Here is a 10,557-nt window from a genome sequence, read left to right as displayed (position 1 = left end):
ACTGTTATTGCTTAAAGAAGAAACGCTACAGTCTTACCAAGACCATCATATTTTCACAACTTAACTTTGGCTTAACCACTAAACCAACAAAAATCAAACTCTGTATGTAAGCCACCGACTTCTCTATCCAAAGTGACTAAAGCTCATTTAAAACACCAATGAAAGACAAACTGCTTCTTCCAAATCATCCTTGGAAGCACTTCATTCACACATACTGGCAGCTCTCAGCAAATGAGAGCTTCTGGAAGGCACTGCTGCTCTCGTGGGTCTTGGGAAAAGCTGTCAGAAATTAAGAACAAGCTACTGATGGAAAGGGGGCCAAACCAGAGACTGAGATATGGAAAAACAACAGCAGCAAAAACAACAGAAAGAGACGTGTGATAAAAGCATTTATGGTAAGGTTTGAATTCAGTTCAGTTAGGAGCAAGGGCTCTACGTGGTGCACAGTGAGACAACAGGCAGGGACAGAAAAGCTTCATCTTGTATTCTCTATTGCATTCTCTATTTTTCTGACTTCTTAATATCCAGACCTTCATTTCAGAAGGGGCTCACGTTATAACACAGGTATTACCAGTGAGATATAAAGGACCAGTACCTCATTTGACTCCAGCAGACTCCCCTGCATTTCTGTCATCGCCTTTGTCTGATGAAAGTTGTGTGTCCATGCCAAAGTGACAAAAAAAGGAACAAAGGGAGAAAACAAAAGGAAGAAATGAGACTCGACTACATACAGAAACAACAGGTAATCAGGTCACATGAACTTGCTGGCTACAGATGTCACTGAGCACACAAAGCAGCAAAAGGATGAGATCAACAGCTGAGCAAGCAGCCAGACAGCCTAGAGGATGGACTGCAGCACAGGCGTGGAGACAAGAGAAATCTCCGATGAATACCAAAAAAAAAGCTTTGACACAAGCTGCTGGAAACTCGAGCAGAGATCACGGCACGCAGGCTGGTCTCCAGCACAGCGCGACACAGCAGGCACACCGCGGACAGCAAGAGGGTGGATGCTTCAAATCACTGTTAAGGAGAAAAGGTTTCTGCAGAGCCTCCACTCAAAGAGTCTTTCCTCCAGATTTTCAGAAGATGAACTATTCTTTTCCAAAGCATATTTCTTGGCCTCTCACTGTAACCTCCTCTGAGGAAGTGGTTAGATTAGCAAGAAAGTTTGAGGGCACAGAAAAGAGGCGAGGGCACGGCACAGCAGATATGTGGATTAGGAACTGATCTACTAGTGCATCAATCTTTCCAGGAGACTTGCATCCAGCTTTTTGAACATACTTTAAGATCTCTCCACAATTTAACTTCTTCCTGTTTTTTTGTTCAGCTGCGCCAGCAGAACTTAAAAAGCTCAAGCCACTAAACCAACTGCAGAGAAGGAAAAAGAGGATCTCTCTTTTATGGCACAACTCAATCTTCTGGAAAGAGTCGCATTAGACTAGGGCTGCCAATACACATGGATTTCATATTAAACCAGCAAGAATCAGAGACAGGACTAAGAATTTTATGCGAACTATCACTTTCTAGTAATTCAGCAGCAAATGCAAAAGAGAGGAAAGACCTCAGGCAAGGCCAAGAGCTTCATCCCGCAGGGAAGAGCACAAGCAGGAGGAGGGCAGCTCTTTCACAAGAGTAAGGCAGATGGACAGAAGATCCTCCTGCTCCCTGCTCCAACAGACTCTTTGGGCATCCTGCCAGCAATTCTCAAGCTACGGGAGTAAGGGTGGTCAAAACAACTTCAGCCCAAATTCCTGAGAAAATCTACCTGGAGCCGAAACCCAGAAATCACCTATAAACCAAGTCACTTCCACACATCAACTCCCTTATCAATAAGAATCACAGAAACATCACATCAACCTAAACTTCACAATTCCCAAGCAAATCGAAGAGGACAAACAGAAGAACAGTAGGTGACTGGAAGGTTTTGATCACAATTTCTAAATATTCCACCTTCTAAACCTGCTCACAAAGGAGGCGCCACGAAGGTTTTTCCCTACGCCTCTGTTAGGGAGCTATTCCACTGCAATACTTCACAAAGAAAACCCAACCCGCATTGCTTCCCAAGGGATCAGTCAAAAATGACTAAATGAAGTGGGGACAGACAGACATCTGCTGGACAGACAATAAAAGCAGGCAGAAAGCATCTCCATTTACAGGCAGTTTTGTTAGGATCTCAGGTCTGCTCAGTTCTGGGGCTGTTAACTTCAGCAGCAGTGTTAAAAATAGATGACTTTGAAAAAAAGAAGTTAACTGAATACATCTCTCAAATAAAACAACCTACCAATTATGTCAGTTCTTCCGTGAAAATAATTTGATTAGTTATCTTCATTGGTTTTGTTTAGCTACCAATTCATTTGTCAAATGGAAAATACAGGACGGATCTGTCTAACTTCTAAACTACTCGCAGAGTACCACCACCTTCTCACACAATCGTACACACGGGTATGTTAAAAATAAAAAAATACTTGAGCTGATCATCAAATAAATCTGCTTCAGAGAGATTTGGGCTGGAAGAACTTGAAGTACTACAGACAAATCCTGGTAAAATATATAAACACATGCTTAAATATACTCTCAGTATACAGCAAGATTAAGTTTAACTCCATTTCCCTTTTCTACATAGAATCACAGAATTATTATTGAGGCCAGAAAAGATCTCTGAGATCATCAAACCCAGCCTATCTGGACTTGATGATCTCAGCCAGAGAAAGCACCATTTAATGAACACTTCTAACACTGGACAGCTTAAGGCGAACAAAAAGACACACAATCACTTAAAGAACGACCTCACACAGAAGAAAAGAGCATGACTGTACCAAAGCCAAATTCATTCCATGCTCAGTGAGATTACAAGTGGAGTTATCAACTGTGAAGCTCCTGAATCGTGCCTCCTCACCTGTATCACGCCCCCAGCTTACAAGAAAAAGCTGACAAGATGTGCCAAAGCATGTTAGAAGACCAAACATCTTATTCACGGACTTCAAAGGGAGTCAGAACCATAAAAACAAAGTTGCAGGCCACCAACTAACAGTGGGTCATTATTATACAGTGTATTAATAACAAAGATTAAATCCAAAGATTAATGAAGCCCGGCATCAGAACACAGAGCTCTCAGCACCTTCCTCCCCTCCTGAAGGGAAACAATACGTCACGCTATCCTGGAATAGAGTATTTCAAGTTTTGCAATGACTACAATGAATACACTGGAGAAACTGCAATTTTAAAATAATTCCACGACGACTATGTTGATTGTCATTGAAACAGACAAACGTATTTCCTCTGGTTTCTCAAAAGCTTCAAAGACATTTGTCTACATAATATTACAAGATGAGAAGATACCAATGTTACAAACTCGAGGCAAACAGTTTAGGCATTAACATGTCTGAGGCACGATCAGTATTTCTTCAATCTTGCATCATGTTTAGCAAGCACCTAACAGAGATGCTAAATGCAATTTTAAAAAAAAAACCACACCCACATAGATTTGATATTGACAAATTTTCTAAAATGCTCACCAGAAGACCATCCTTACAAAGTTACCAATATTCCAGTCTTACCTCTAGATTGTATCACAGCATACACCAACCTAAGGGTACAGATCAACCACTAAAACCAACTACGGCGAGAACAGCGACTTGTGCTACCGCCTAAAACTCCAGTTTTACACACAGAAACGCTGTTCCCACTTTACAAACTTTCAGCTACAGGTCAGCATCTCCGAGAACGGAGCTTCCACTCCAAGAAGTGTTTATCAACAGAAAAACCTATGCAGTCTGGATACTAGCAAGTACTGAAAACCACTTTACCTCCTCGCTCTTTGACTTGTGAAGAACAAATCCTTTTTTCCATTGCCCATCAGCACCCTCATTTGGTTTACGGATGTTGAACTCGACTTTTGCACGATCCTTACTTTGAATAGCTTTCCATTCGTCCAGGGTCATTTCCTTAGGACCTTCTTCCTTAACTTCTTCAACCTCATTCTCTCTGCAGTGAATTCATGGATATTATGATCATGACTTAGAACTCACGTTCTAGATACGACAAATTCAAAATCAGTTGTTAATCAGCACCAGATTTAAAAAAGAAAAAGGAAAAAAAAGAGGTTGTCAAGTATTTAGCAGTAAAGAGGTGTATATATGTAAACTCCTCATTTCCACCACTCAAAGTACATAAGAAAACTCATCTCCTTTAGCCGGTGCCCCCCAAAAGTAAAAAAATATCACAGTCAGACACCTTTAAGCAATTAAATGGTGAGAACAGCATGGCAAAATGTTAAAATTAACACTGACTTATGTCATCTGTTCTCCACATTGACGATTTTCTTTACAAATATGAGAGCCTAACTTCTGCAACAGATTTCAGAGCTTCTTCCTCTTTTTTCAAGATCACTCCAAGGTTCAAGTTAAGGCAGTGAGAGAGAGCTTGTTCTCACCACAATTTTCAAGCTTGCTAGTTTTCTAAAAAACCCTAATTTAACCTGCTCTGTATAGTCTGCTTCCTTTATTAAACGGAAGGCAATTATTAATTTTCCAGGTGACCGCAACAATTTTTACTTTCGGCTAACTTGAAAAAACAACGGCCTACAACTTGGTTATTTGTGCAACATATCACCTCATTGTAAATCTCTGGTGCCTCTACCTTCAGCCCCAAAGTAAATCGCACAACCACTGCGCTCAGTAACAGATCATGTTCCAACTACACAGGCAGTCGATCCTCTGGTCATTCTTCAGTGTTTCTGCAACTAAATTTCTGATTTGCAGGAAACTAGTGGCATGTGTATGCAGCAAAAAGACTGTGAAAGCCTCAACCTAAAAGGCCTTCATTCTGCAGTCCTTGATTCTGATTTAATAACGCAGAGGTTTTACATCAAAACTACCATGTCAATTTTTTTTCTCATTCCGTAGGACACAATGATTTTTTGACACAGCATACATTCAGAATTGGGGTGTTTTTGTTCCAAGTCAAAAATATCGCTCCTCAGCATTCTGCACATTTTACAGCAGTCACGCATCCTAGAGCTCTGCTGAAACACTTCAGTCAGCAATCCAGACCAAACTAGCCAACTTGAAAACTAACTCACGGAAAAATGCTTTTCTGTGAAGATACCTGTTGGTTTACAACACGTGTGTTATGCTTGAACCCGAGGACAGTAAATATTTTCTGCAGGTTTGAGGAAGAAAAAACACATGCAAATAGCCGGCAGAGTTTTGCAGTAACTCATCTCCACACAGGTGGGTCAGTATCCGGTCAAGCACCAGGATGCTGCCACTAATAAAGATCCAGGCAATACTGCAGACACAGCAGATTTAATATATCCAGATTCTCAATTCATAAATATTTTTAAAAGACTAGCTAGTCTGTGTTTTCTGACCAAAGCCCATGCTGCAATTCCTTAAAAATTCTCATACTGCGGGCCTTAGACTTGGCCACCACAATCTTTGAAAAGTAATAGCATTTTGCCTTTTTTCAGTTAATCTAAATCCCTTTTATATTCTCTGCACAGTAATCTATTCTCTTTGCCACTAATCTAAGTTATCGATGAGGAAATCAAGTCGTAGGAAAGGCCACACTAGAAATCTTGTGCAAAGGTAGAATTTTTCAAGTACTCGTTATCTGTTTGCCATCGTCTTTTGAATTCAGCACATTTCTCATTAAAATACAACATTTCGCTGCACTACCATATGCTAAAAATTTGTATCACGTTTCTTACATCAACTCGAAGTATCAGCACTGACCCTTTTGCATCTCTAGTTACTCTATTTCATTCATCCAGTCCCCAGTTCCTTCTGCAACCATGTCCAAGTGGAATGAGAGGCAACCAGGTTACCTTCTTTGAAAATTGGTTGCGTAGAGCTAAGCCGGAGAAGGAAAGAGATACAACCTTTCTTCTACAGGCTAGGCATAGTTTGGACAGTTGTTCTGCAAAACTAAGTTGGAAAAAAGTGGCCTTCCACCTGCAGGAGAACATCTTGATCCTTTTGCTTGGTAGTCCTACCCAGATATGAGTACAGATGCTTCTAGATTTGGTACTTTGGAGACCCCAAGTGTATTAGAACCAATTATTAGTAACTAAATCTGGAAGCAACTCAAGAGCCTGCACAAGACTAAAACAGTTTCAAGATAGCAAAGGAACAGCACCTTCAAAGGAATGGGAGAGCATGAAGAGGAGTGGTACTCACTTGTTTTCAGAGTCAGCAGGTGGATGTTCCTCTCCCTCCGGCGTTTCCTCAGTTGCAGCTGACTGATCCAATTCACTGCAATTACATAACGTTGGGAGCTTCGTTTTTAAAAGTTCATCCCTATTTAAAGCTACGCAAGATTAATGACTAAGTTCTACAAGGGACCTATAGAGCCCACTCCTCTTCACAAAGAACTATTTCATTAAGGATTGGTGCTCCCTGTGCCTGTTAAATTCTGTGCTTCTCACCTTCCCAATGGTTTTCCCCAACATTCTGAAAGCCTCCCACCACACCAGACAAAAAATGGATTTGGCTATTAAAAATACTGCTTTCAACGTAAAAAAGCATGCTTAACCCAAACAAAGTTGTTACAATGTTCTGTTTTCAGCAAAAAGAAACTAGCACAAGACCTCCCCGTTCGGAATTTGCCCCAATAACAGCAAAGCCATCTCTTACAAGAAATGGCTCATTTTCTAAATTCTTCAAAGGTTGCTTTAATAGCACAACAAAAATTATATATTAAAAAAAAGGCAGCTAACAGTAAGAATTACAATTTATTAACATTCAGCTAATAGCTTTCTGAGCAATTACAGGTTACTAACGTTAGCTCGTCTTTGACGGTTCCCCAGTTGTGCGATCCGCTGCCACCACGCTTGTCCTCATGCTTTAGGCCGCTGAAATGTGAATGTGAAACAGAACTAACAAAACTGAGTTAACATTATAGTGTCCAGATACAGAAATTCAAAAGTAAATTTTAAAAATGTGTATTAACTGTAAAGAACAGTTAAGAGACAACAGAGCAAGTTAGAGACTTACGATCTATCGCTGCCACTATGTCTGTCAAATTCACGTTTGCCACGAGAGTCAAACCCGTCTCCTCTGCCCATTCCACGGCCGCGTCCACGTCCTCTTCCAAGTCCACCACGTCCACGCATAGGTCGGTCGATAATGGGTCTAGCATGGGACAGCTAAACGTGAGTATTCCACCCCCAAAACTTAGAGTGTGGTTTTCAAGGTTTTCTTTTTCCTCTTTCAAGAATCTGATTTACTTCTCTTTTGATAATTACTGTCTGCAACTGTGTCGAGGCTCTAATTTCAATGTCAAATTATTACACTGGGAAAAACTCACGTACATAATACCTGCATTTTAGAATCTAGAAACAAATGCTCAGGATCGTCGTTTGCTTGCATCTTCTGGTGCTAAATTCCAGTAGGCAGTGCTCGCATTGTGCTACGTAACTAGCTGATACTACGATTTCAATTTAACTCACATTCATCCAACTTACTTTGAAAGGGATTGTAACTTTCGTTATTAAAGTTTTAGTATTTGAAACATTGCTTTTGGAACACTTCAATTCTGGATCCCTCATGATACTCCAGACACTTCAAGTGATATAAAGCAGCTTCACCACTTCCAGATCTGAAGCCACTGCAGTCAAGGTGTAAACACCTACACAGGCAAATTTTTCCTGAAGTCAGCTGTATGGATTTAAGTAGCAGCTGTAACAGCAAATAGGTCTCATCAGATCTCATCGCAGGCAGCAGCTATACTTGAGAGCCCTTCCTGAGCTATCTGCTACAGATTTAGAGAGATATGGTGGACACCTTAGTGATTTAAACTGTGAGAGTTACACCAGTGGAACTCTTCACGTTAGATCACCGTCTCCAGTTTGGAAATAAAATCATGGAAAAGGAAAGCGCTAGAGTCTGTATGACACATGCTGTTCTTGCGACTGACACAGAATTTAATTCAATCCATTTAATTCTGATTCAATCAGTTGTTTGGTTTTTGAATGTAGCAGCAGAAGGCAGGCCAGCGCCCCTTCCTATCAATGCTAGGGAAGTTCTTTATCACGCAAGACAAAATTCTTACTTATCAACAGAGAATTCGCCTCCTTCGCCTTTCTCCTCAGCCGGTTTATCGAAGCGGCGCTCCCGAGGAGGTCGTCTCTCCGGTCTCCTGTCAATAGGCTTGCCTTCACCCTGCTGTTGCTGCTGCTGCTGCTGATCAGGCCTCCTGCCAATGCGCCTTATCCCTGAAACATCAGGTGAAACACATCAACGGAATGCGGAGCTGCTCCGGGAGAGATACCCACTCTTTCACCGCAAAACAACACCTAAGGTAAGCTGGAACTGAAGCGGATTTTTCCTTCTAGCCTTCTGACCACATAAACTGAGAAACTATACCTTTATAAAAAAAAGTCACCGTAGATCATACGACTCTTCTCATTCACCTTTTTTTAGGCAGCATTTCAATCAAACTGTATTTTGCACAAGTGCACGCTCCTACAATACTGCAGGTAACAAAACCTGTCAGAGCACACAAGACATTAGTAATCCATGTTAAAATGAAAGGGTCAACTTTCAAAGCAGCATCAAAGCAAGCAAGTTAATTTTTTTTTCCTCTGAAAGGTACTTTACAAGTAAAACAAGCGTTTCTTACTTTGACGTGCACCAAAATGAAGCCAGTGTTGCCACATTCACAGCCCCGCACACGCTCCCTGAGACTCACCTCCTCGTGCACTTACTTAAAATAGCTTAAGAATACGCTGTGCCACTGAACTTCCCCCCCACCATGCCTTCTGGAAGAATTTTTAAATAATAACTTCCCGTGGGCATTATCTTCTTCACTAAGACATCTGAAGGATCTTAAATACAGCCGTCTTTTCCACTCAGCCAAAAGGCCTGTTTACGCTTCTTTAGAAAGATCTGGATGAACATATCACTCTTCTGTTATATTATTTTCTTGCCAAAACATTTAGGAGGGGAAAAAAAAAAAAACCAACAAGAAACATCGAGGCTGGCTCAAGAATTGTGAACTATCTTTTAAATTAAAAGCCGCCAATTCTTCAATTTTTTTTTTCTAAAAAAAGAACTAAGTTCCTGCCTGACACGCAATGTCGTATTTGGGTGGGGCTAAAGAAGTTACAGTTGTAATGATATCCAAGCCAACACACCCAAATGAACAATGTCTTCCTTAACTCACAAGCTGTACTTAATGTGAAGTTTGCATGACATACCCTGCTTGCTACGCGATCCTCGCTCCCTGGGGAAAGGCAGGGGTTAAAACTTCCTCGGGTTTACTTTGAAAAGGGCTCTCAGACTAAGGAGGACCATTTCATTTTAAGAGGGAAAGCTTCAGCAAGGAAAGCAAACAAGCCCCATGTCACGGAGGAGGTATGCTGCAGAACTGGAATGAACAATTCACGTCTTTTGAATTTCCAGCCCAACGCCCCTCGCTCAGAAAAACCTGGTTCCTGGGTGAAGCCTAACCAAAAACACGAGTTCCTTCTTTTTCATAGGATCGCAAAGCTTTGAACTGGTGATTCACCAGTCAAACCACCTGCACCTTCACAGAGGAGTGGGATAGTTTTAAACTCCAATACCTTCACAGAGGAAACAAATCCTGCCGATACCGTGGCATCAAATGCTCTCATACTGCTAGAACTACAGTCTCACACCAGAAAACCCACCAGATTTTCAAATGGAAAAGCGACTTTTACTCCAAACATGCTGCCACAAAAGCAGGCCTGACTTTCTCCATTTCACTTCTATAATAAGCCACGAAATACCTTTTTTCCTAGCAAAGCAGTGCTCGTTCTTGAAAACGAATGTGAGAAATGGGAGGTAAACATGGCCTGCCAGCCCTGCCAAAATCCCTCTGCGTCCTCTTGTGTTGGCCAGAGAGGTGTTTCACGAGGGACACCACCACAAGTCTGCACCTGACTGGTATCTCCAGAGGACACGGGCTCAGCAAACTGCCGCTCGGGACCAATTACCCCATTCCCCACGTGGAAAAACCTCTCGAACGTTAAAGATCCGTACGCATCACAAGGTGTTTTCAAATAACACCTGGGAGGCCCACTTTCTAAAACCAGCGCATTAAAACTTCTGCTTTCTTAAAAAGCGTAAAGTGCGCCGGAGACTTTTTTTGCAACGCGCACTGCAGCAGATGCTGAAGCATTAAGACGCTTTCGCATCGTACTGCGCTCTTCTGAGAGGATCCTTCAGAGTAAAACTGCATTTACCAAGTTATTTCCTCACCCGCATGCCACCTGCTGTCACCACACTTTAAGGATTCCAATTTAATCAGGGTCGGGACCAACCTGGGACGACATGTGCGTGCAAAAACCTCACGCAGGGCCGCGTCCTACTGATTTGCTTTTGCCTGGTGTTAATTCCACCTATTCGCACTTTGATTTTTAATTATTTTTTAAATTTTTCGACATCCCCGCCCTATGGGCTCATCCACGCGCGGCTGAGAACTCACAGGCTGCTCGTTATTAAAACAGCGTGTGAGGTTCCTGCCAGACAGACTCTGTCAAACACGTCAGAAACACGAGTTCAGGAGGTCATTTTTTTGTTTCCCCCCTTTCTA

The 10,557-nt window shown here is 41.8% G+C and overlaps 1 protein-coding gene across 1 annotated transcript in view; it reads right to left on the bottom strand.

The window, feature by feature from the left end:
• Positions 1–8,215, bottom strand: part of SERBP1 (SERPINE1 mRNA binding protein 1) — a gene marked incomplete at its 5' end in the record, with an annotated part of 12,815 nt that extends 4,600 nt beyond the window's left edge. The window contains 6 exons of the mRNA XM_009871302.1: positions 596–643; positions 3,807–3,984; positions 6,180–6,254; positions 6,782–6,853; positions 6,996–7,133; positions 8,053–8,215. Coding sequence (XP_009869604.1) covers positions 596–643; positions 3,807–3,984; positions 6,180–6,254; positions 6,782–6,853; positions 6,996–7,133; positions 8,053–8,215 — 674 coding nt within the window. The remainder of the gene's footprint in view (positions 1–595; positions 644–3,806; positions 3,985–6,179; positions 6,255–6,781; positions 6,854–6,995; positions 7,134–8,052) is intronic.
• Positions 8,216–10,557: the final 2,342 nt, after the last annotated feature.

Source organism: Apaloderma vittatum, unplaced genomic scaffold (assembly GCF_000703405.1).
Source record: "Apaloderma vittatum isolate BGI_N311 unplaced genomic scaffold, ASM70340v1 scaffold10546, whole genome shotgun sequence".
NCBI classification, from domain to species: Eukaryota; Metazoa; Chordata; class Aves; order Trogoniformes; family Trogonidae; genus Apaloderma; species Apaloderma vittatum.
Note: the sequence above shows the minus strand (reverse complement) of the source record. Positions and strands in the feature narration are given on the sequence as shown.